General features: G+C 40.4%; 1 protein-coding gene across 1 annotated transcript in view; it reads left to right on the forward strand.

The window, feature by feature from the left end:
- Positions 1-11,303: 11,303 nt before the first annotated feature.
- Positions 11,304-27,729, forward strand: part of VSTM2A (V-set and transmembrane domain containing 2A) — a gene marked incomplete at both ends in the record, with an annotated part of 39,538 nt that continues 23,112 nt past the window's right edge. The window contains 3 exons of the mRNA XM_081345401.1: positions 11,304-11,379; positions 13,901-14,067; positions 16,122-16,172. Coding sequence (XP_081201527.1) covers positions 11,304-11,379; positions 13,901-14,067; positions 16,122-16,172 — 294 coding nt within the window. The remainder of the gene's footprint in view (positions 11,380-13,900; positions 14,068-16,121; positions 16,173-27,729) is intronic.

A 27,729-nucleotide genomic window follows, 5' to 3' on the forward strand; every position in this document is an offset into this window, starting at 1 on the left:
AAATTAAGCAATCTTATTGGTACTTACTAAAAAGCTTCTATTTTTGTGGGGACCTACCACCCTATTTCCTGTTTAAGCTGTGAATTAAGGGGGGGAAATAGACTAATTGAACAAAAGCTTTCTATTAATCTGGAAAAAGACTTTACATCTTTTTCTATATGCTATTGATGACATCTTGTGGTGAAACCTGGTACAGCAAGTAAACTTTTTTTATTGTGAGAGCTGACTGAATAACAGAACTGTCCTTGACATTATTTTCAAAGATAAGAATTGGGAACACCTGGCACTGAAAACAATCTTTAGGAATAATGGAGGTGGACAATCATTGACTCTTTTTAAAATAGCCTCCATGAAAGACTCATCTATAAACATCAACGAAATGGAAGAATATATCCCACCACTTAATTACAAACTGATTCTTGATACAATCTTGGCAATGACTGAGCAAATTAAAGCCAAACTGCAAGATAAATCTGACAGCTCAAAGCTACCAAATCAAACTTTGACCTTAAATGATGAATTAACGATCCAAATCAAACAGAAGAAGTGGAAACTAACACTAAGATAGGAGACTTTAAAGAACAACAAACACTATTTACAGAGAACCTTGAAGCCCAAACCTCGATCTCAACTATAAAACCTAAAACTCAAAAAACAATAGTACTCAAAGAAAGCAACATTAAGAGGGAAGATATTAAAGGCCTTAAATACAGTATGTTGAGGACCCAGTCAATCAATTGATAGCCATAACATCAGTTACTACTTTTAACCTAAGCCAGATGGAATTAGAAGAAGAAAAAGACCAGACTGAACTAATGACAATGAGCTATTAAAGCAACTCTTCAATGACTACAAAGGGGACACTTTCTTTGCAAAACTGACATTTGGATGGTCTCCCTGGATTCAAACAATGTGTGTAGGAAGAAAGGGAGGCACATCTGAGAATCTAAAGGCACCAATATGGAAGCTTGATTGGCACAAAAAGAAGGCGAGAGTTAGATTTAAAAAATTAGACTTCTCTCTTTCTTGGGATTTGTAAGAATAGAGCTTAACAAATCTCTTTTAATGGGCTAATGGGAATCCTTAAAAATATAAACTGATTTTATATTTAGGTTTTAGATTGTTAAGGGAAAACAAAATTAAGCTATTAGAACATAACTCTGAACTATATTATAGAATCTGGAATGATATAATAAAAGACATTATTTTAATAATTGATGAACTATTAAGATGACATAGAATATATTTGTTGTAATGATATAGATATAAATTGACTATATTTAACTTTTAGGTGTTTAAGGGAAAGGAAAGTTGGCTATTAGAACTGATTTATATTATATAATTTGGAAGGATATAACAAAAGATATTTTTCTAATAATTGGTGAATTATTAAGATGATAAATAAAATTTACTTGTAAAAATAAGAATGTATTGAAATGAATAATTTAATTAATTTAATTTTTTAATTTTTAATTAATCCCATTTATATCCCACCCTTCTCCAAAGACTCAGGGCGGCTTACAATCTAAGCACAAATCAATGTGCTTAGTAATAGCCTTCATTCTATGTATATTCCTGCTTATTAGGGCTTTCGCCCCCCCCCCAAGCAGCATTATTACAAAGTCAGCTTATTGCCCCCAACAATCTGGGTCCTCATTTTACCTACCTCGGAAGGATGGAAGGCTGAGTCAACATTGAGCCTGGTGGGATGCGAACCTGCACTAATTCCAGGCAGCTGGTGTTACTTAAGGAGGCATTAGCCCACTGCTCCACCAAGGCTCTGTAAGTTCTGTAGACAGGATAAATACTTTTTATTGAAATAGGGAAATGTGGGTTACCCGAAAATTAAGTTTTTTCTTTCTTTCTTTCTTTTTTATATATCATAGGCTATTCCAGGATATTCTATAGCCACATGACCACGGAGACGTCCTCGGACAAGCGCTGGCTCTTCGGCTTTGAAACGGAGATGAGCACCGGCCCCTAGAGTCGGAAACGACTAGCACGCATGTGCGGGGGAACCTTTACCTTTACCTTTAAGCCAAGGCAAGAAATGGGTTTAAATTGCAAGTACATTTCAGTTGGACATCAGAAGAAATTTTCTAATGGCAAAAGCTATTCAAGAATGGAATAGACCAGGGCTTTTCAACCTTTTCACCCACTGTACCACTTTTAGGATAAGACAATGTCCGAGTACCACCAGTCGCCCAGCAAGGTGTCAAAAACTTGACCAAAAAACCAAAACAAAACAAACAATTTGCTTAGTGACTGTTCAAAGTTACAACGGCACTGAAAAAAGTGACTTATGACCATTTTTCACACCTATGACCATTGCAGCATCCCCAGGGTCATGTGATTTACATTCAGATGCTTGGCAACCAATCCATATTTATGATGGTCATATTTATGATGGTCACATTGTGATCGCCTTTTGCAACCTTGTGACAAGCACTTAACCACCATATTACTAATTTCATCTCTCTCTCTCCCTCTCTCTCCCCCTCTCTTTCTCTCTCTATTTCTCTCTCTCTCCCTCCCTTTCTTTCTCTCTCCTTCTTTCTCTCTCTCTCTTCCTCCTTCTCCCTCTTTCTCTCCCTCTATTTCTCTCTTTCTCTCCCTCTCTTTTTCTCTCTCCCTCCCTTTCTTTCTCTCTCCTTCTCTCTCTCCCTCTCTCTCTCTATTTCTCTCTCTCTCTCTTTCTCTCTTTCTCTCCCTCTCTTTCCCTCTGTCTATTTCTCTCCCTCTCTCCCATTGTCCCTTCCTTCCTTCTTTCCTTCCTTTCTTCCTTCCCTCCCTCTTTGTCCTTTCCTCCTTCCCTCCCTCCCATTGTCATTTATTTCCTTCCTTCCTTCCTTCCTTCCTTCCTTCCTTCCTTCCTTCCTTATCCATTTTTACCAAGAAACCTGATGCCCACTTAACTCTTTATGAAGCACCTGAGGAAAGTTAGGGAAGATCTATCAAGGATACTTTGAGGTTGCTAGCTCATTTAATAAGCTTTATTCCAGCAACAGAAACACCTCACATTCGCTCACAGTCAATCCATGCATGCCAACAATGCTGCTGTGGACCGCGGGGCAGGAAGGCGCCCTTCACACGGGATGGATGGAAGTCATGCCAAAGCGCCATTTGCCCCGCTGCCTTCTGCAGACACAGCCGGAGTCCCGGGTGGGGGGAGATCCAGGGCTGAGGCACACTCGGGGAAGCACACAGCAGCAAATCACAATCAGCTACTCTTGGGGGACGGGGGCACAAAGCCGGCCAAACAGGGCTTGGAATGGTTGACTGTCCTGGACCACAGCTGCGCTTCCACCTTTCCTAAGGCAGCCCCCACAGACACAGTGCAGTGCAGGGAAGACGCGCCAAAGCTTGTACCGGAGCCTCCCACTGCTGGAAGCCTGCGGTGGTGGCATAACAGGTCTTGCAAAAAGCAGGGCGGGTGGCGGCAGCTGCTTACGGTGCCGCTCAAAAGCAAACAGGGCAAAAGCAAGCAGGCGGAGCCTCCCACTGCTGGAAGCCTGCTTGCAAAATGTGGGGCGGGCGGCAGCAGCTGCTCATGGCTCTGCCCAAAAGCAAGCAAGGCAAGGCCACTATCAAGCCCTGGGCATGACAATCAACCAGGTGTGTGGGGGGGAATCCATGCAGCAACCCCGCTACCTGGCCTGCCAGCAGCTTATTGCTCTGCCGATCAGCTGGGAGGCTGAGACTCCAGTTTTGAGCCGCTGACAGAGTGCAGCACAGGGAAGATGTGCCAAAGCTCGTCCCAGAGCCTCCGCTGCCGGAAGCCTGCAACAGCGGCATAACAGGGCTTGCAAAAAGTGGGGCAAGTGGTGGCAGCTGCTCATGGTGCTGGCCAAAAGCAAGCAGGGCAAGACCGCTATCATGCCCCAGGCTCAACAATCAACTCGGTGGGTGTGGGGGGAGGAATCCACACAGGAAACCAGCTGATCAGCAGAGCAATGAACGGCTGGCTTTGGTGCATCTTCCCTGCACTGCACTTTATTGGCAGCTCAAATCCGGAGTCTTAGCCTCCCAGCTGATCGGCAAAGCAACGAGTGGCTGGCAGGCCAGGTAGCCGGGTTGCTGCACAGATTCCCCCCCACAACTGGTTGATTGTCAAGCCCGGGGCTTCATAGCAGCCTTGCCCTGCTTGCTCTTGCCTGGTGCTGTGAGCAGCTGCTGCCGCCTGCCCCGCTTTTTGCAAGCAGGCTTCCGGCAGTGGAGCTTTGGCACATCTTCCCTGCGGTGCGCTCTGTCGGCAGCTCAAATCCAGAGTCTCAGCCTCCCAGCTGATCGGCGGAGCAATGAGTGGCTGGCAGGCCAGGTAGCTGGGTTGCTGCATGGATCCCCCCCAACCCAGTTGATTGTCGAGCCCAGGGCTCAACAGCCGCTCCTGCTCAAAAGGCAGGGTTCGGCGGCTGGCAAGCTGCTCGCGCGGGGCTCTCCTGGGGATGGCAGACCAAACGGGGACCAGCCTCGCCCTCTCTGCACTAGAGCAGCACCTGCAGAGGCGGGCAAGGGCAAGCAGGGCAAGGCCACTCCTGCTTGAAAGGCAGGGTTTGGCAGCTGGCAAGGTGCTTACGCGGGGCTCTCCTGGGGCTGGCGGGCGATGGGGGAGGAGCGGGCCGATCGCCTTACCGGTACCTGGGACTCTGATGCGCCTTCCTGGCCATGTGTGCCCTGAAGAAGAGCCAATCAGAAGTCAATCCGGTTGCTGCACAACAAGTCCCTGGGGAGGGCGGGGCCTCACTCTGCGCCTGTGTGCGCCCTCTGTAGGGTTCCTACAGGCCGCTGCCAAGCAGCATGCTTTCCGGCAGCAAGTGACCTGGGAAGGAGCGGAGCGCGCAGGTGGGGATGGGGAGGAGGCGGCAGGGGGGAGGCGGGGGGAGGCAGGCGATGCCGCATACCACCAGCCAGGTGCTCACGTACCACTAGTGGTACACATACCACCGGTTGAAAAGCCATGGAATAGATTGCTTCAAGAAATGATGGACTTGCCATCACAAGAGATATTTAAGCAGAAGATATCAGCTGGGGATGAAGTAGTAGTGGAATCCTGAACTGGGCTATTTCTGTGTGTGAATTAAATGTTTGCTTGCCCTTTTATTTCATGAGGCATCTGTCAAGGTGCCTCAGAATATATGATATTTAATCTTATATTGAAACCATTGACATTTATAATCAAAGTCATTCCAATGATAACAGTGGGTAGAATTGAAATAATAATTGATATATGCTGAAGATACAGTTTATTAATAATTATCAATATTGTATTCCAATAACTATAGCTATTGTGCAACAGTCTGGTTACTTAGGTAACTGGAGTAAACATCATATGTTTTTTAGAAGATCTAATGTATCTATAGAAAACTGTAAGTATTGAGCCATAATTTGATATCTGAATTTTTCTATAATTTTGAATAATTATCTCCTCCTCTGTGTTCATGATAAATGTAAATATTTCAAACACAACCCTAAATTAAGGTTGAAGAGGCATACAAATAAAGTATAAAATAATATAATAAATAGATAATATTGTTATAAATACATGGATAAAAATCCTAATAAGTCTTTAGGAAAATATTATTTATGAATTATAATGTGAATTTGTGAATTATTTATAATTTCAAGGCTGATGTATTTACTTATAGGAATATCCTTGATAATATTGTGAAGGATTTTCAAATGTATTAGTAAGTGGGTAAGATGGTTCTGTGGGAAAAACTGATTTCCTGGTTTCCTTTATTTAAAGTAGAGTGGTCATATAATATTAGCGATTTCAAGCTTTCTTCCTTTTTTTATCATTGACCATTTATCGTTACCCTCATTTCTCCATGGAATCCAAGTGCTATAGTCCAAAATACATAATGGACATAATAAGAATGTTATTAATTTACAATCTCTGAGATCATGGCAGAGGATTCATTCAAGATCCTACTATACTTCCAGCATAAATGGTTTCAAGTCCTGTTTGAAAAATCTTGGGATGGAAGTATAATTTTTGACTCTTATTCATATCATAAATGTTGGGATAATCCTACTCAGAAAACTGCATAGAAATCTTTTATAATTTTAAAATCTATTTAAAATTTTACAAATGTTAATGCAAACCGAGTTTCATTTCTTTATAATTAAGCAGGACTGAAGATGCTGGGGGGAGGGGCAATGCAGCTAGATTATGATAAAATATATATTCTGAATCCACCATTTGCTATGTATCAAGCACTGAGATTATAAGTGATTGATTATTCCAGTGTCAAAGAGATGCGAAGTTAAATAGAGCATATCCCAATGCTGCTTATGAGACAAAGAAAATCTAATTTCTAAAAAAAAGATTATTTTAATGAGAGATAGTTGCATTGATCCTGGCCAATCAGTTAAAAACTTGTTATACAACATGCATTCTCAACAATGGCCATTCTGTCAATAAAATGCAATCAGATCCAAACCTTGAGAGTGCAATACACATTGCATCTTTAATTGTTCACTCATGAATTAATTCTCATGGCAGCTTTCTAGAAGAATCCATAATCTATTTACACATCTTGATAGTATACATGGACATTCCTGATAAATAACCAACTTCATCCAGGATTTGTATTGTAAAACTACAATAAAAACAAGAAAGAAATTAACATCCATCAGAGATACCTTCAGAAGAGGCATGATTCAGAGAACAATTTAATAAACAAATAGTATGTAGTACATTTCAATCAAATGAAGCAACATATTGGAAACATTCCTTTTTAAAAAGGCTTTGAAGTGATTGTTACAAACCATATAAAGCTAGTAGGTATTATTATCCACAAAAGACTAAATTTAAATTGCATTTTCTGTTGGACAACTTACAAGAATCACTTAAATGCTTCTAAATTTCAGTGAATAGTAAACATTTGCTCACCCACTTTTTTATCTGGATTGTTTGATTAATTGTATATGAAAACATTCTAGTTTTGTTCTGGATTCCAAATAGAGTAGTTTATTAAATATAAGCAACAATCATCCAGCAGTTTGTAATTAAAAAAAATTCTGGCTATTGTAGAAGAAATCAAATTAGTTCATTTTTTCAGCCCTTTATATAAACCAATGTAGGTGCAATATTTGGAGAAAAGACCAAAGCACCATCATCTTGACCATTCCCTTTTCAATAGAAATTCTAGGGATATTTTCTGCTAGCTTTAAATATATGTGGTTGTGCAGTTATTTTCATTACTGAATGCTGAAATGGTATTCAGAAATTTGTGATTAATGAATGTCACCTGGGACTTGTTCCCAAGATATTCCCCTCTTCTATTATTAATAAAGTCTTTATTGATTAGCCCTGGGGCCATATCAAAGTGCAAAGTTCCAGCAACAAATTGTTACTAAAATTTGATGAAAGCAATTTAAAATGGAATTTGATAAAATACAATTTAAAATGGAATTAGAATAAAATACAATTTAAAATGAAATGGTAATAAAATGCAATCTAAAATGAAATTGTAATAGTGTACAATAATTTAAGATATAGATAAAATATGATAAAATTATATTTCGGAGTCGCCCTTGCAATCTACCCAAATCAGTCCCGCGGAGCTCCGGGAGATGAAGCGTCGGAGACGGAGCCTAGAGAGCCGTTGGAGATCCAGTCGATCCGAATCCGACCGATTGCGACTAAGAATCCTCACCAGGTCTTATCTCGCTGCGATAAGGGTGGCAAAATCCAACTACTTTTCCACCCTCATCGCGTCCGCAGATAATCGCCCGGCTGCCTTGTTCAGGGTGACTCGCTCCCTATTAAACCAAGAGGTGAGGGAGGAACCCTTGCAAGGTCGAGCCGAGGAATTCGGTCAATATCTGCTGGATAAAATTGCTCGGATTCGAACTGGCCTGGACTCCAACTGGGCTGAGCTGGAAGAACAAGACATGGACAGTCTTGTCGACGTCATCTGGGAGGAATTTGATCCTGTAACTCCTAAGGAAGTGGACAGGATTATGAGAAGGTTGAGCGCCTCCACTTGCTTACTGGACCCGTGCCCTTCCTGGCTAGCCTATGCAGCTCGAGAGGGGACACGAGGCTGGTTCCTAGCGGTCATCTCTGCTTCTCTGAGTGAGGGTCACTTCCCCACCGCCTTGAAGGAGGCGGTGGTGAGACCTCTCCTCAAGAAGCCCACCTTGGACCCATCCTCTTTGAATAACTTTCGTCCTGTCTCCAATCTTCGCTTCCTTGCGAAGGTTGTCGAGAGCGTGGTGGCGCACCAACTTCCTCAGATCCTGGATGAAGCGGTTTATCTAGACCCGTACCAATCGGGTTTCAGGCCGGGCTACAGCACGGAGACGGCATTGGTCGCTCTGATGAATGATCTCTGGAGAGCCCGGGACAGGGGCCATTCCTCTGTCCTAGTCTTATTAGACCTCTCGGCGGCTTTCGATACCATCGACCATGGTATCTTGCTGCGACGCCTCAGGGGACTGGGAGTGGGAGGCACGGTTCTGCGTTGGTTCTCCTCCTTTCTCCAGGGTCGCTTGCAGTCGGTGCTGGCAGGGGGACAGAGGTCGACCCCGAGGCCTCTTGCTTGCGGAGTCCCTCAGGGGTCGGTCCTCTCGCCTCTCCTGTTCAACATCTACATGAAACCGCTGGGTGAGATCATTCGCAGCTTTGGAGTAGGGTACCATCAGTATGCTGATGACACCCAGCTTTTCATCTCAACTCCAAACAATATCAGTGATGCCCTCGACGTGATGTCCCGCTGCCTGAAAGCGGTCCGGGAATGGATGGGGAGGAACAGGCTTCAACTGAACCCGGACAAGACTGAATGGCTGTACGTACCGGCAAGCCAGGATATTCAGAACGTCCCATCCCTTAACATTGGGGACAAGTTACTACCACCTGTTGATAGGGCCCGCAACCTGGGTGTCCTCCTAGACTCGCAGCTCTCCCTGGAAGATCACATAGGAGCTGTGACCAAGGGGGCCTTCTCTCGGGTCCGACTAGTTCGCCAACTACGGCCTTATCTGGACCTGGATGCCTTACGTACAGTCACCCATGCCCTTGTGACCTCTCGCCTAGACTACTGTAACGCTCTCTACATGGGGCTGCCCTTGAGATCCACTCGGAAGCTTCAACTGGTGCAAAGTGCAGCGGCACGGACACTCCTGGGAGCCTCCCGATACTCCCATATCACACCTCTCCTCCGTGCGCTGCACTGGCTTCCGGTTGCCTTCCGTGTGAAATTCAAGGTGCTAACAATGACATACAAAGCCCTACATGGCATGGGTCCGGACTACCTACGGGAGCACCTTCTGCCAATGTCAGCACCCCACCGTCCTGTGCGCTCCCACAGAGAGGGCCTCCTCAGGGTGCCACCGCTCAAGGAGTGTCGGCTGGTGGCCCCCAGGGGGAGGGCATTCTCAGTGGGTGCGCCAGCCCTCTGGAACAGCTTACCAACCGAAATCCGGATGGCCCCCGACCTCCGCACCTTCCGGCGCGATTTAAAAACCTTCCTGTTCCAGCAATCCGGCCTGGCATGATAGCTTTAATTGGGGGTCCCAGTTTGTTTTACTATTGTTTTATTGTTCAATCTGTATCTCTTCCTTCCTCTGTACACCGCCCCGAGTCCCTCGGGAGAAGGGCGGTCTATAAAAACAAATAAATAAATAAAATAAATAAATAAAATATGCAGATCTCAACCGAACCATTTTGTTTAAGTACTGTGCTACGTTAAATGTTATTTTCAAATTCTGTCCAGACATAAGGTAAGTTATTTTGATATGGAGATCCCAATGGGTCATTCGTTTGGTATATAGACCAAGATACCTGTCTCTCACCTCTCATTCAACAGTCAAATAGGATGTGAGCCAGGTCTCTACCTCTGCCGCTCCGCAAATGCAGAGACGCTCATTGTAGGGTATAGCATGAAATCTCCCATATCTGACCATTGCCTCTTCTATTATTGATAAAAAGGTAAAAGTAAAGCTTTCCCCCTTCCAGTCATTTCTGACTCTAAGGGGTGGTGCTCATCTCCATTTCTTGGCCAAAGAAGCCAGTGTTGTCTGAAGACATTTCCATGGTCATGACTATATGCTGAGGCACACAGAATGCTGTTACCTTCTCACCAAAGTTGTACCTATTTTTCTACTCACATTTGCATGTTTTTGAATTGCTAGCTTGGCAGGAACTGGAGCAAGTAATGGGAGCTCACCCCATCATGCAGCACTCAGGTCTTGAACCCAGGCTATCAGTTTTCCAGCTGACAGGCTCAGCATCTTTACCACTGAACCACCACACCCCTTAGTAATGGTATATGAAAATACATTTCAGAAAGCCACAGTCAGAGTTCAAATTATTTTTCATTCAGAAAATATATTTGAAAAATATAAAAATGTAAAATGACATTAATCACCCTTCTATAATTTTAACCAACTTTTTATAACCTAGGAATATTCAAAAAGGATATTGAAGATAATTTCTAGGAGGGAATCTGTTTTGGATAAGGATTTTGAGTTCATAAACAAGGTTGTAAAACTATTTTCTGTCACTATTGTGATATATCAGAGCCTACAGTATGAAACATATAACACAAAAGCAGCAAAATAAAACACATTTGGCTCTTTAATTATAGCCTCTTGGGAGTGCATGCAGAAAAAAGGGAGCGAGATGGAGGAATGGAAACAGAGTCATCAATGAAACTGCTGCATTGAACCCTCAGTCTAGGATGGGAGGGGTGCAGAAAATTCCCCCATCAATGTAATCAACGTTTCTGTCCTCTGCAGTGATCCCCATTATATGCTTCCTTTTCATGCTTATTTCAGCACCATAGAAGCGAGGAGGGGGAAAGAGACAGAGGCACAGAGACAGCGCTAGCGAGAAGCCAGCGTTAAAGGCGTCAGCACAGCTGTTCCAACAGACAGAGGCAAAGAAGGGGGAAAGTTGAAGTGCGATGAACAACGCCAGGCTCTCATCTCCCTCCCTATTTTTCCAAGCTGGCACTGTGTTTAGAGAGGGCGCTCATCATGCAGTCTTTAGCAGCAGGGGCTGATAGAACTGCAAAGTCGCAGGAAAGGTGCTCTGAAGAATCTGCTTTCTAAGTCCAAGGAAGACTGGATCTGGACAGCTGGCATTGGAACAATTAGTCTCTCTCTCTGTTTAGCTGTCTGTCTCTGAAGCTGGCCTTCCCCTGTTCAGATTTTCAGGAGAACATTGGGAGTGTTACAATTGGGGCTCAGGTGTTCAAACCCATTGTAAAATTTATTTGTGCTTCCTTTGGGATTGTGTGGCTCTCTCGCATTATCTTGATGTGATTTTCTGACCTCCCCCTTGCTTTGGAATCATGGGCATTTTTGGGGCTTATGTTGGATTCCATTTCTTCATAGTATTGTACATACAGCAAGGACTTTCTTCTCAAGGTAAGAGCCACCATTTGACAGGATTGGAATAGAGGGAATCTGGTAGACAAAAAAAGAGCATAGGGCCAGGAGTGGGCAATGAAGTAAGTGGTTGTTGTATTTCCCTGTTTAAATCTTATTTTAAATCTTATGTTCATCAGAAGTGAGTACAATATAAATATGTGCATTCAGTTTCCAGATACAAGTGTAGCATAACAATCATATAGATGAGGATGAAGGTTCATTACTTATAGATTCATCCTACACCCGAGCTACAGATATTCACCACTATTGTAATCTTATAGATATATTGCTGTTTATATCTGAGCAACACTTTTATTTAAAAAGAGGTTGTTGATTTGTTTTTTAAACATAGAGATTATATATGTAATTTTCCAAGCCTTCTTTTCAATATTCAGAATCATGGAGTGTGTGGAAAAGAGAACGCTTTTCTGCTTTAAATAGCACAGTTTTTTTAGAATGTCACTCTCTCCACTCTCCCCTCCCTCTCTTCTGTTTTCCCCTATAATCCTATGTTCATGTTCTCAAACCTTGGTTTTTGTCTGTATTTCTGCAAAGACCACTCCGTTTGCTGGCCCCAAACTCACTGACAAAGGCACCATCTGTGTTACAAGTAGCCCCTGCTCTACAGAATCCATCCAGTTGTTTGAGACTTTAAAGGCTGCAGTGTAGATTTCAGCACCATGGAGAGAAATCGTATCAGGACGCTCCTCCAAATACTGTACAGACAACCAGAAATGCCATTAGCAATTTTTGGTTTATTTATTTGTTTAACTTTAGACATAGGTGGGGCCGGAGTGAGGGGATAATAGTCAGCAGGAATATGATTACTTTTTTTTTACTAGCAATGAGTTTCTATACTAGCGAATGATTGAGAGGGGGATAGTGTGGGAGATTTTCTTTTCAAAGAAAACAGAGAGAGAGAGAGAGAGAGAGAGAGAGAGAGAGAGAGAGAGAGAGAGAGAGAGAGAGAGAGAGAGAGAGAGAGAGAGAGAGAGAGAGAGAGAGAGAGAGAGAGAGAGAGAGAGAGAGAGAGAGAGAGAGAGATCCCTGAGATCCCTGTGGCTGTTTGCAATCTTAAAAAGTGAAGAGCAATCAAGTATTTTCTCCAATTACACAGCAATGAGCCACAGGATATAATCAAGCACATACAGTATGTGTGTGATATTATGGAAGACTTTTCAGCATGTCCACTGTGACTCTGTAATATCATAGAACTAAAGTGGTCAAACTGGTGCTTACTGTCTGAAAACTGAAGGAAAGATGTGATGATGGCTTAATTGAGCAGATTACTTTCCAAATGTTCCTGTGGGGATATAAAGGGCATATGGCAATTTTTCTCTCAAATATGTATTAAGAAACATGTTCTTTATTTTGTGTTTTTCAAAGAGATAGCTGGGACTGAACTAATAAAGCAAAGTATTTTGAGTGTTTTAATCTTCTGAACTAAAATATTATCTATTTTTTATTTAGTGTGGTATTTCAAACAAAATTAAGAATGACATTAAGTAGGATCTTAAGTTAGGATCTTAAGTTAGGACGCTGAGCTTGTCGATCAGAAGGTCGGCAGTTTGGCGGGTCGAATCCCGAGTGCCACGTAGCAGAGTGAGCGCCTGTTACTCATCCCAGCTTCTGCCAACCTAGCAGTTCGAAAGCACGTAAAAATGCAAGTAGAAAAATAGGGACCACTGCGGTGGGAAGGTAACAGCGTTCTGTGCGCCTTTGGCGTCTAGTCATGCCGGCCACATGACCACGGAGACGTCCTCGGACAAGCGCTGGCTCTTCGGCTTTGAAACGGAGATGAGCACCGGCCCCTAGAGTCGGAAACAACTAGCACGCATGTGCGGGGGAACCTTTACCTTTAGCTTTTTAACCACAGGAAGTTTTATAAGAAATGCCATAACACGCTTTTCAAATCTTGTTTTTAAAAACAGAAAAAAGAAGCATACTATTCTGATAATTACTTAATACCTAATAAGTAAATATACAAACAAGAAACATTCAGATTGTTTGATATATTTCACTAATCGCTAAGGAAAATTATTGAAATACTGCCTTCCATACAATATTTGCACTTCATTATATGTGATTGTGCAAATATTTCTATAGTTAGTTTTTCCATTTGCCCATGGACAGAAGTGGTTCTTAAACAAATATGGAAGAAAAATAAAAGTGATTATTAATACTTCAAAGGAGGACATAGAACAGAAAAGAACATGAACATGAACATTAGTACAAGAAGAAAGAAAATGGGGAAGGAGAGTACTGCAATCCTAAGTTGGGTTTAAGTCTTAGTTGGGTTTAAGTCTTATTTCAATCAACTAATCAGGTAAATGCAAAATCTTCTGCATGATCACTTATACAGTAGATATGATCTGGTGAATGCAGTGCAATTTATTCCCATGTGCATCTGTATAAGGTCATATTCCAAAGAAAGGAAATCAAGGAAAAGAATAGAGGGGGTGAGTAAAGACAGAAAAAGAGAAAAAGAATCCTAATGAGATCTGCTTTTCTTTTCCAGCCAAATTTACTGAATTCCCTCAGAATGTCACAGCTACTGAGGGGCAGAATGTGGAGATGTCTTGTGCATTCCAGAGTGGCTCTGCCTCAGTGTACCTGGAAATCCAGTGGTGGTTTCTGAGGGCAACTGAGGACCAAGAAGCTGGAGCTCAGTTGACGGACACTCAGGTACCAGCTCACAACCTAAGCACTCCATAAGCAGCTAAAAATAGATTCGGGGAACAGATCTGGTTTTCCCCAAAAATGCAATATACTCACTTACCAGGAGAAGTAAAAAAAAAAATCACTGAGCAAGAGATAATACCAAGAAATAGAACCCTGGCTTTTTATTTCATTGTTAACAGGTTTTGAAAGATCTCTTATTCCTAGGCATGAGTAAAAGATATACACTCTTAAGGAGTGTAAATTTGATCAATGCAAAGCATATAATTTTATAATGAACTTAATAGATTTCATATGAGTTTTATTCTTTATGTTGAGACAGAATGGAAAATACATGTTTGCATCTTTCAGATTCTGTCTACTCATCTCTGCATTGTCTTTGTTATATGCAGACAGTTTCAGAATTCATTAATATTATCGAGGCAAGAGATATCTAAACAAATTATCTAGCTAACTATAGCAATGAGGAATGGCTTTTGCTATCAGTAGTGAGTTGAACATGATTTTCTTCCTCAAAAAACCCCATGATTTTTAGATAAATTTTACTAATATTCAAAGGAGGACATAGAACAGAAGTTTCTTAGGTCAGTGAAGTGAAACGTCTTCAAAGAAAAACAAAGAAAGTCTAGTTGCCTTTTGAAAAAGCTTTGAGACAACCATGATCTGGATGACTGAGAATCACCACAGACATTTAACTATTTGTTACCATCCTCTTATATTAAAATTTTAGTCTATAATTAATGATGGTCAGTCCATTCAAGCATGTTCTATATTATTCCATAATTTTTTTATACAGGATATTATCTGGACTTTTAAAATATTCCTGTGGATTCCAGATTAGATCCAGAGTATATTAGATCCTTTCAAGCTATTTCCAGACCAATCTGTTTAGCCTCAGGATTCAAGATTTTTTTTAATTTTAAATGGTAATGGTGGGGAATAGATTGAGATTGTGGTTTGTTTTATATTGTGATAAACTGAAATAATGTCTACACTGAATACTTACTATTACTTATTCATTAATCAGCAATGTGCAGAATCAGTTCTGTGTCTCATGTGCTCACTGATAAATTCACAATGCAATAAACTTATTTTCTCTTCTCTCTGAATTGTTCATAAAAGTACCTCCAGGGGAGATAACCATATCGGCTCCCAGCATGTGCCTGATTATTATAGGCAGTGCTTGGCTCCAGCCAGATCATTCTTTGGATTTATCTCGAGAGAGAGAAATCTTTGCCAGTATTCAGAGTTTCTGTTTTGCTTTGTTTTATTACCTAATCTGGAAATCTAGTTTAAAAAATATTGGTAAACTAGACTGGTTACAATAATAGCTCTGAAAAAAATGAAAGAACCTTCATGAGGACATAAATTAAGCTACTGCAGGATGAAAGCCTCTTCAATGAAGCTTATGGACTATGATGTCTTGTGGTGATCCAGTGTGACTTAATTAACAAGTGTTGTTATTTAAGAGAATATGGACTTGAATTACTGTTAGACCCTGGGATAAGGTAAGGACATTCTTTGAAGCAACATTATTCATATGAGTAGATACGCTAATGTCCATAGTAGTCAACCAGATGGCTCTGGGGTGAAACACACTTTCCTGTTATTTGTCAATTGCCATCAGACTTTTAATAGTAGATTACCTCTACTTTGCTGTAACTATTAGAGAGATTCCCTAACTATGAATTTGGCAAACACATACTTAATAATGCTTAAGGTAAGACAATGTGTCTGACCTATTTCCTGCAGACACATATATGTTATACTGAACCACAGCAGATTCTCATAATGATCTCATATGTATACTATGCAGTCACTTAGTGGCCCATATATCTAATTATATAAGCAATGACTCAATCTTGCAATAAGTACCAATCAGCAGAATTCTAGCACATTTGAAAGCCTGTAAATACCTCAATTGTTAGAGATTCTTGCTTTACAATCTTAATGTAGATTGCAAATTGGAGTGATTTGAAATGAGAAGTGATGGAATTTCATTTTTACATATGAAACTTCTTGCCTTCAGTATGTAAAAACAGTTATTCATTCCCCAACAGGTGGAGCTATTACCAGAGAGAGACTTGGATAATGATGGAACAAAGATAAGTGTAAGTCTATGACAAAATATAGAGCATTTTATTTTATTTTAAAGGACTTTCCACTTGCTTTGTTCTCTTTAATTATCAACCATACCAAAACCCATCAGCCTTGGACTGATAAATGCCATTTCCCATGCTTTTCCATATCTTTCCCATGCCTTTGGGATAAAAAACACAGAAGCTGTAGATAAATAAACTGCATTTTCTGAAAAAAGACACTGTGTCTCATAACTGTCTTCTTCAGGAATTACCGGTAATACATTCAAGTGGACATATTGGCAATAAAGTTGTCACTGCTATCCTCCTAAATGGAAATTTTGAAAGTGCCTTCTTAGCTGTAGCATCTAAAGGAATGCCAAGGAATACACCAGCAGTTTCCATAAGAAACTGATCAAAGTATCTCAAGGAATTCTACATATTTCTGGATCCATAGGCAACAGTGATGCAGTTTCTTAGTCAATCTATGTTGAGCGTGTTTTTTATCAACCCTGAAGATTTTCCTGACTGGTAAAGGAGCACTCCATCATTATATTGCTTGTATGTCTCTAGATTTTGCAGCAGGTGCACCTATTTGAAGTAAATTATTTGTATTGTATGACATGCCAGTAACAGAGCTGTCTTCAGACCCTGTTTTTGAGGTGTTCTCCATTTTAATTTAATTTAATTTTTTTGATGAGAAGGAATTAATTCTGTGAGCATTCATTTGAAAGATGTTTGAGAGAATATATAAATGCTACATGGGCCGTTGGTTTCATCTCTGGGCTTGGTACATAAATATCCAAGTGACAACAAAATAATGTTTTACAGTCTTTTCAGAATTAGGTAGCCTCTAAATCTCGTAAGTAAGTAATTAAGTAAAGTAAAGTAAATAACTAAGTAAATGTCCATTAATACCATGGACAAGATTCTTAGAATAATATTTTTAAGTCAAGCCAAAACAATTTTAATAAGATGGGTTAATATTTCTCAAGAAGCTCATATGTTTTTTGTTGGGAAACATAGCCTGCAAGAATTGCAATAAACAAGTAAGATTGCTATAGTAGAAGGAATATTTATCTCGGGGGGCATAGGGCAGGATCAAGTGAAGGGCAGGCTATGCTACGGGAGCCAGACGGCAGGCTATTACAGGGGAAGATGCCCCCCAATGCTTAATATCAATGGTATGTTCCAGACCCCTGAACTCATCCCTATTCTCTTGACAGCACACCCCCCAGAGACCTTGGGGTCCAGCTACTGCTGCTGAATGCCAGGTTGTTCAATAATAAAGCTCCTCTTGTTCAAGATCTCTTTGAAGAGGAGTAAGCTGACTGGGCATGCATTGCTGAAACCTGGCTGATCCTGGAAGGTGGTTTGCCCTGTTGGAAAAGTGTCCAGGTTTGGCAAAAGGCAAGACCACAAGGCAGGGGAGGTTGGGTGGCAGTAGTTATCAGAGAGTCTTTTTTGTTGTTGTTGTTGACTTTCAGGGGCCTTGCTTCACAAATCTCTGGTTGTGAGACTCTGTTCTTGAAGTTGAGCTCACAGGATCAGGTGGGATTCTTGCAAGTATACCAGCCTCTCTGCTGTGCAGCAACCTTTCTGCCTGAGCTGCTGGGACTCATGGTGGAGTTCTCTAAGCTTATGGTTCTGGGGGACTTCAATCTGCACTGAAGAAGCCCAGGAATTCATGGCAGCCTTGGGCCTATCTCAGATTATAACTGGCCTGACTCAGGATAATGGTCAGTGGATCAGTGGACTTGATCTTTTTGCTGGAACAATGGCAATGTGACCTGGTGGAGGATGTAAGATTATCCCCCCCTTGTCATGGTGTCCTTGAGTCCTTGAAGCTCTAGCATTCTGCCCCCCCTCCACAGGGAGACTGGACCCACTTGGATGGTCCACCCCTAGTGACTGATAGACCCTGATGGGTTCCAGAGGGAACTGGAGGATATCACGGAGGCGTTGCTGCATGGTTCTGTTGAAGCTGTGGTGGCAGCCTGGAATTTAAGGGTGGCCATTTCTTTGGACAAGATTGTGCCCATGCAGCCTCTCCTGACTCATCATTCCAGACCCTTCCCATGGTTTACAGAGAAGCTACAGATTCTGAAAAGGGCCAAAAGATTCCTAGAGTGCCGCTGGAGAAAGATAAGGGATGACTCCAACAGGACACGACTTAGAGCACCTATTAAGGGCTACCTCGTGACAGTAAGAGTGGTGAAACAGCAGCATTTCCCTGATCTTATTGCATCCTCAGGGTGCTGTCCAGAAGCCCTGTTTTGGGTTGCCCATTGCCTATTAGATCAGGGGGGCTTGGGTGAACTTTTGCAGAGTCAGGCAGAGGAGTTTGTCCAGCAAAGTTGGACCTTATCCATGGAAATAATCCTTGTGAGATGCCCAGAGAGAGATCTTGCCTGTTATCTGGGAATGGTTTGATCCGGTTGGTCCTGATAAAGAAGATAGGGCTCCTCTGTCAGTGCTGTCAGTGCCACCATTTTTTAGTTAGATCCTTGTCCTTCCTGGATGGTGAAAGCCTCCAAGATGGTGACTAGTGGATGGATCCGGACAGTGATTAATATATCACTAGAGAAGGGGACATTCCTGGATGCTTTTAAGCAAGCCCTGGTTCCCCCTCTCCTTAAAAAAACCAGAACTGGATCCCACCTGGCTGGACAATTTTCATCCAGTTTCCAACCTCCCATTCTTAGGAAGGTTGTGGAAAAGGTGGTGGCCTGGCAGCTGCAAAGGATTCTGGATGGAATGGATTATCTAGACCTCTTTCAGTCAGGATTTGGACCTGGTTATGGGATGGAAATTACATCATGCTTGTCAATGATCTCTGATGAGAGTGAATGGTAATAATGTCAGGCTGGCTGCAGGGGATGGGGATGGGTGGTACAGTTTGCACTGGTTTGGGTCCTTTCTCTGTGGCAGGTCCAATCAGTATTGATAAGAAGAGGTACAGTTGTCGGCTGCTATTCTGTTGTGTATCACAGGGCTCTGTACTATCTCCACTCCTTTTTAACATCTATATGAAACCGCTGGGTGAGATAATCCATCATCATGGGTTGAGGTATATATTTCCACTCTTAGTGTCCCATGTGATGCTGTGATAACCTTTTAGCAGTGCCTGGAGTCTGTGGGGGCCTGGATGGGGGATAACAGGCTGAATTTGTTTCTAATATTAAATAAAATTTTGTACAAATATTTGCTCTACTCACATCATACAAATTGATCAGAAAATGTTTACATAATTAAAGACATTAGATATGGGCATATTTTTTGAGAAATGTTTCATGAAACTTCAGTATAAAACAAAAGCTGCATGTGTTGTACTGAACTTTAGCCATTCACACATATAATCATAACATTCCTGTCTCTTGGGCACTGTAAATTACTCAGTTAATCTCAGTTAAGGCTGAGATAGTTGGAAAGGTATTCAGGCTCAAATACTTCCAGACATGTTGTGCCTATATTGGCATGAGTTTATCACTCTTATTTGACATGAAAAACCTATGAAAAGCACATATTTAAAACTGAATAGTAAATAGTTGACTGAAAAAAGTCAGCCAGTGTTTTAGACTTTAAAAGAGCTGACTTCAACAAACAAAACCAAAAGTCCTCAATGGAATTACATCTACATGGAGGGAAGCATATAATGGGATACTTCAAGGTTCTGTCTTGGGCCCAGTGCTCTTCAACATCTTCATAAATAATCTAGATGAGGGAATAGAAGGAGAGCTCATCAAATTTGCAGCAAAACCAAACTGGGATGAATTGCAAGCACCTTGGAAGTTTGACTGCACTTAGACAAGAAAAACCAAATGCATGTACAGTATAGATGGTACCTCACTCAATAGTAGTAACTGTGACAGGGATCTAGGTATCCTAGTGGACCACCACTTAAATAGGAGTCAGTAGTGTGCCGCACCTGCCAAAAAAGCCAATATAGTCCTCAACGGAGGAATAGCATCAAAATCATGAGAAGTGATGGTACCACTTTATACTTTAACGCAAGGGTCCCCAATCCCTGGTTCATGGACCAGTACCTGGCTGTGGCATGCTAACAACCAGTCCACACAAACAAGCAAAGCCCCATCCATGGGATGCAGGCAGCACACAAAACCACAAACTCTCCAATCTGTGGAAAAAGCTTTCTCCTTGGAACCAGTCCCTACTGCCCAAAAGGTTGGGGACCTCTGCTTTAACAAACTTCCATCCACTGCTTTTTTACCTGCCCTCAGGTACTTTGGAAAATAAGTCTATCCCATCTTCTCTGTGGCAGCCCCTCAAATACCAGCTATCATGTCAACCCTAATCCTTTTTTTTGCACTAAACATAACTAGTTTCCTTATCTGCTCATCATACAGTTTAGCCTACAAACCCTTATCAACTTTTTTGCTCTTCTCTGCACTCTTTCCAGGGTCTCAGCATCTTTTTCTGAATAGTGATGAACAGAACTGGACGCAGTATTCCAAGTGCAGTGTTGTACAATGAACAGCTAAGGTAGCCAAACAAAGAGAAAGATTAGGAATGACATGATAGCTGTCTTCTAGTTCTTCAGGGGCTGTCACAGAGAAAAGGGGATTGACATTCTCTAACATATCTGGACAAGAGGCTACAGGTGAAAGCTCAAAGAAATCCAATCTGGAACTAAGGAGAAATTTCACTACAATGAGATCAATGGAATCAGTGGAACAGCTTACCTCCCAGAATTATAGCTACTCCATCGCTGGAGGTTTTCATGAAAAGATTGGACAGCCATTTGTCCAGGATAGTATAAGGTCTTCTGGCTTGGGCAGGGATTGGATTAGATAGAAGACTTCCAAGGTCCCTTCCAGCCCTGGAATCTGCAATCCTATTACTCTGATATGGAAAATTTAAAAAAAACTAGAGTTGTCAGGACCTACTTCACCCACATCTTAAGAAAGCGGAACTCTTGGAGACAGTTTTTTCCAAGCAGGAACTTTTACTAAGAAATAGGAGATAGCAGGCATAATAGACAGGATCTGAGGGATTCCCTTACAGATTGATATTTTTAAAATGCCCCCAAGCAAACCCCACCCCACAGTTCATTTGGCCAGTTCAAGATCAGCCAATCTCCAGGTGGCAAGTCCATCATGGGAAAAGAAAGATAACATTAGTCCAGTTCTGTTTGCAGCATTATCATTTCCACCACTCTTCACACCTCTTCAGAGAAACAAACCAGATCCCAGAGGGCTGCACTTCTTCCCCCCCACCCCCTTTTCTAGTTGCTCGGTAAGTTCAGAGAGAATGCCTAGTATAGAAAGCAATTGGTTACATTGTAATGGACAGCAGACAGGCGAATGAACAAAAGGTTACGTTTAATGGAGGAAGTGAAAGCAATAAAGCCCCTTGCCTGTTCCCTTCTTGCCTGGGAATATGGCAGAATCCAGGAGAAGGTGAGATTTAATTTTAGCTCAGAGGAGATAGTTAGAAATGAAATATAAATGGATTCTGACAAGAGTACAATTATATATTAGTTATATTTTCTGAAAATACGATCTATCAAAGACATGCAAACTTTTAGTTATGCTTGCAGCATTATTTTCTTTTGTATAACATCAGGCAAAGACAATTTTAAAATACCCCATCTCTGAATTTGACTATGCCATTCTCTATTTATAAAATGAAGTGCATTTTGATGTTTTGAGAGGATAAAAGGAGTAAAAGTATCTGGAAAGAATTTGAGCCCAGAGTCCTCAGGTGGTTGGCATAATCACTTACTTATTAGACCCATCTTCTTTCTGGTTGGTCACACTCTCCTGGGTTGTGGATAAGTCCATGCTGGTGAATTAATCCTTTTTTAAAAAAAACAACTTTTATTGGTTTTCCAGTTTTACATTTAAGTATTTGGAAAACAGCTTGGTGATTGGGTAGTCAATAGTTCAATAACAAAATCTTTAGTGCATATCTCAGGTTACATCATCAAAAATTCCTTCTCTATTTCCCTTAACATTTACTATATCATATTTAAGCTAGTAAATTTTTAATTATAACATGTTCAGTTAAAACATTTATCAATATTTTTTTACTTATACATATCCATATCCTGTTTTTAAATTTTACCTAATTTTCAAATTTTAATTACAGCATTCCAATTTAACCTTTAATATCCATAGTATTTAAGTTTCAGGTAACCCAAATTTCCTTTATTTCACTACATAAAAAATAATCATATCTAAAATACATATAAAAAGGTAAAGGTAAAGGTTCCCCCACACACGAGTGCTAGTCGTTTCCAACTCTAGGGGCCGGTGCTCATCTCCGTTTCAAAGCCGAAGAGCCAGCGCTTGTCCGAGGACGTCTCCGTGGTCATGTGGCCAGCATGACTAGACGCCAAAGGCGCACGGAACGCTGTTACCTTCCCACCGGAGTGGTCCCTATTTTTCTACTTGCATTTTTACGTGCTTTCGAACTGCTAGGTTGGCAGAAGCTGGGACGAGTAACAGGCGCTCACTCTGTTACGCGGCACTCGGGAATTGACTCGCCAAACTGCCGACCTTCTGATTGACAAGCTCAGCGTCCTAACCCACTGAGCCACCGCGTAATACATATATTACTTACTTAATTAAGTAATACATATATTACTTACTTAAATATATTCTTATTTTATTTCATAAACATTTTATTTTTCTCATCCTAGTACCTCGCCACTTACTAATAAGGTATTCTTTATTGTCTCAAGTCCATCTTCTATATTATAATTCAAAGTTATGTCCTAATAGTTAATTTTTATTTCCCTTATAAATCTAAATCCTAAATATTAAGCCAATTAATCTCTTATTTTTTATCATTTTCCACCATATTTAAATCTATATTCAAATTTCCCTTCATCTCAAAATCTCCCTTTAGCCCATTAGTTGAGACTTTAGTCTCTTCTTATGCTGTAACCACTTGATTTAGCAAAAGGAACCTTTCACTTCAAAATTGAGTTGAGGGTCTTTTTTTCCTAAATGCTCAGGTTGGGACAAGCTTGACACCAGGGTGACTTGTGTTTTATTATTATTGTGGGTCATCACACAGTCAGCCAGATATTCAGAGTGGATTTGACATTTTTATTCATTTATTGAGCTCCTTCCGAGGATTCATGAGAGGCAGATGTGGATGTTTGTTAGTGTTAAAAGTATCATTAAGAAAGTAAGCTATTCTGAACAAAGCTGCCTTTTGCAATTAATTGATTGATGGTGAATTTGTCAATGCCAATGATAGCAATAGCAAATATATACTGCTTCACAGTGCTTTACTGTCCCTTCTCTAAGTGATTTATAGAGTAAGCATATTGCCCCCAACAATCTGGGTCATCATTTTGCTGATCTTGGAAGAATTGGAAGTCTGAGTCAACCTTGAGCTGGTAAGATTTGAACTGCTGAACTGCTAGCAATCAGCAGTTAGCAGAATTAGCCTACAATACTACTTTCTAACCACTGCACCACCACGGCTTTCTGATCACCACCATGATGATCAAGTGGTACTCACATTGTTTTGAGATTGCACCCAAGGTGCCTATGAATATTGGTACTAATTTTATTTTCTTTTGCCACAGTCATTCTATTTCTATTTGCAGGTCTTTGTATGCTGTTATTTTGTCCGATTCTTTCTCTTCTAGTTTACTATCACCAAGTACTGACATGTTCATTATAGAGATGTTTGTTTTTCTTACCAACAATTGTTAAGTCTGGGCTGTTATGTGGCAGGTGGCTGAAGTCCCAGAGTATGTTAACTCATATTCTATTTCTTGCTCCATTTTATGGTCCCACCAGTCCTTGCTTGCAGATACTGTAAATGATATTTCTTGTAGATCTTCCAATGCACTGTTGTTGCTATTTTGTCATGCCATTGTTTATAGTCAGTCTGTGTGGTCTTCTTGCAACAGCTAACTAGCTAATCTGCTGTTTCTTCTTTGAAGAGGTGGCACTTGCTGTCTGTTGCTATTTTCTCAGTTCTGGCTTTGGATGCATTTGTTCTTAAGGCTTAGTCTTGTGAAGTCATAATAAGCCCCACAATCTCACTCCTCAACTTTTCTGCTCTGAGCCATTACCAGGTCTTATTATTTACCGGTTGAGCTCCGGATGGCTCCTGACCTTCGCTCCTTCTGCCGTGACCTAAAAACTTACTTATTTGAACAAGCTGGCCTGGTCTGATGGGTGTGGGGTATTTTAATATTAATTTTATTATTATTTTTTTATTGAAAAGTTTTACAATACATTTTTTAAAGACAAAACCCCTCCCAACCCCCTCCCCTCTCCCCAACACCTCCCTCCCCTCCCCCTCCCCCCTCCCCGACTTCCCAGAGCTCAATACAGGGTATAAAAATACAAACAATCATAGTCTACCTTATGCAAACAACAATAAAATATTAAATCTATCGCATTTTAACTCTTATAAAATAACTACAAGCAATTTAAATATCACATCAATACTTATTCAAATGCTAGATGAAACTTTTTAGTCCCATATTTATTCTGGATATAATCAATCCATCTTCTCCACTCCACAATGTATCTCTGTTGCGACTGATCTTTCAAGTACGCTGAGATCTTTGCCATTTCCGCCAGATTGGAGACTTTTAAAATCCATTCTTCTATAGTCGGCAGTTCTTCCTTCTTCCAATATTACGCTACTAAAAGTCTTGCTGCCGTAATTAAGTTCAACATCAGCTTAGTGTCCACAACAGTAGTATCAGTAATAATGCCCAGTAAAAACAGTTGCGGACAAAACTTTATCCTTTTCTTGAATATCTTTTGCATGTTCCACCAAATTTTAATCCAAAAAGCTTTAACCTTTTTACAGGTCCACCATATATGAAAATACGTTGCATCTTCACCGCCACACCTCCAACATTTGGGCTGGCAGTTCGGATACATACTTGCAAATTTTTTAGGATCTAAGTGCCACCTATAAAACATTTTATAAAAGTTCTCTCTTAAGTTTTGAGCCTGCGTAAATTTTACATTTCTCACCCAAATCTTTTCCCAAGTATCCATTGTAATGACTTCTTGAAAATTCTGAGCCCACTTTATCATACAGTCTTTAACAAGTTCTGTCTCTGAATCAATTTCTATCAATGCAAGATATATCCTTTTAATATGTGCTTGACCTTGATCTCTAATTTGCTTTACCAGATTTTCATCAATCATTGAAAAACCAATTTTCTGGTCTTCCCTCCACCTGGCCTGTAATTGCCCATACTGAAACCAAGTTTGTACAATCTTTTCTTCTCTTAAAATATTATATGGCTTTAATTGCCATACATTCCTTTCCAAACTTAAAATTTCCTTATATGTAGTCACATCATGTTTAAACCCAACATTTATATTTTCTATTGCGTGTTTCGGTATTGCCCATATAGGTATCTTATAATTTAACTTGTGTCTATACTTTTTCCAAACTCGCAACAGAGCATACCTTAAAATATGTATCTTGAACACATTATCCACCTTCTTATCATACAATAAGTATGCATGCCATCCAAATAACAAATCATGGCCCTCAAGATTTAGTAATCTCGCTTGTGTTAAATTAAACCAATCACTTATCGCTGACAAAGCAGCAGCTTCATAATATAATTTAAAATTAGGCATTTTAAGACCACCTCTCTCACGCATATCCTGCATAATCTTAAATTTAACTCGTGGCCTTTTCCCTGCCCAAACAAATTTATTAATACCTTTTTGCCATTCCTCCAAGTTTGAATCCTTTTTAAGTATAGGTATCATTGAAATAAAAATAAAAATTTTGGCAAAACATTCATTTTCACAGCTGCAATTCTTCCCAATAAAGATAATTGTAATTTTTTCCAACTATCTAATTCTTTTTGAACTTTTCCCCATAACTTTTCATAATTATTTTTATATGACTTTACATTTGAGGGTGACAAATATATCCCCAAATATTTAACCCTTTTAACTATTTCAAATCCCGTTAGCTCTTCTAAGACAGCCTTTTGTGATACTGTCATATTCTTAGACAACATTTTAGTTTTTTGTGTATTAACCTTAAATCCAGAAACTTTCCCATATTGCTTTATAATCTCCATCAATTCTACAACTGAATAATCAGGCTGAGTCACTGTAACAACCAGATCGTCTGCAAACGCCCTCAATCTATAATCCTGGTCTCTAATTTGAATTCCCTTAATTTTGTCCGAACCCTGTATTTTAATCAATAATATCTCCAATGTTAAAACAAATAATAAGGGTGACAACGGGCACCCCTGCTTTGTACCCTCTTCAATGTTACATACTTCAGTCAAACTATTATTAACTATTATGCAGGCTGTTTGCTTTTGATATAATGCCCTGATTGGTTGTAAAAATTTATCCCCAAATTTCATTTTATCTAATACTTTCAACAAAAATTGCCAATCCAATTGATCAAAGGCTTTTTCAGCATCCAAGAAGATCAACGCTGCAGGGTTGATTAATTTTTATTGTAATTGGGCTACATTATTTAATTCTTTATTAACTTTTGTACATTGTATTTTTATTGTATTTATTGCCCTGTACACCGCCCTGAGTCCTTCGGGAGAAGGGCGGTATAGAAATTAAATTATTATTATTATTAATTATTATTATTATTATATTGCCTGTTATTTTTTTAATGTATTGACCATGTAATGCTTTGTCTTCCCATGCCTCTTTTCTGTTCCTCATTTGGTCTTTCTTGTAGACCAGTTTGTTCTCTCCAGTACTCGGTAAGTCTTCCTGGTATATTAACTTCAGTACATCTTCTTCACTATCCTTCAGATATTCTTCTAATGCCCTTTTCTTCTTCAACTGTTTGATGTACTTGCAATATTCCATGCTCACCCATTTTCCTTGGACAGTGGAGTCTGTCAACATTGTTTCAAGGATGAAGGGCATGATTCATTGTCATCATTTTTCCAGTCTTCCTATCCACAGCTTTTACTACCACTTAATTCCAGTCCACTATTCCAGCTGTGTATCTAATGACTAGAGTTGTCCAGGTGTTAATTGCTTTGATGATATTTCCTCTACTGGATTTGGACTTTAAGATCTTCACTCTCTTGATGTATTCACTTCTAACCTTTTTCTTGACTTCAGTGTGCTCGATGTTGTCAGCTCAAAGGATGCCCAGTATTTATAGTGATCGTCTTCATACAGACTTTTGATGTTATTTCCATAGGGTGTCTTGATTTCTTCAGTTTGCACTATTTTTCCCCATTTGATGATGTACAGTATATTTGTCCAGTTCAAATTCCATTACAACATCTTGTCCGTATATGAGGACAGCAATGAGTAGTGATTCTATTTCAGATGGTGTTTTCCCATCCATGTAAAGGAGATGGGATAGTCTGGCAGATGTTTTTAATGTTAGACAGCCATGGCTTATTTTATTCAGTATTGTTGAGAGAGGAATGAGTGCAATGATGAACAGTAGTGGTGAAAGTAAGAAGATTCCTCTCTTGATATTAACCTCTCCCAATCTAGCAACCATCTTTGCACAAAGCTTCTGATGTTTCTGCTGATTCCTATTATTCCTAGGCACTTGATTATCCAATCATGTGGCAGAGAGTTAAATACCTTTTTGTAGACAATCTATACTATAT

The sequence above is a fragment of the Vipera berus genome (assembly GCF_964194415.1).
Source record: "Vipera berus genome assembly, chromosome: Z".
NCBI classification, from domain to species: Eukaryota; Metazoa; Chordata; class Lepidosauria; order Squamata; family Viperidae; genus Vipera; species Vipera berus.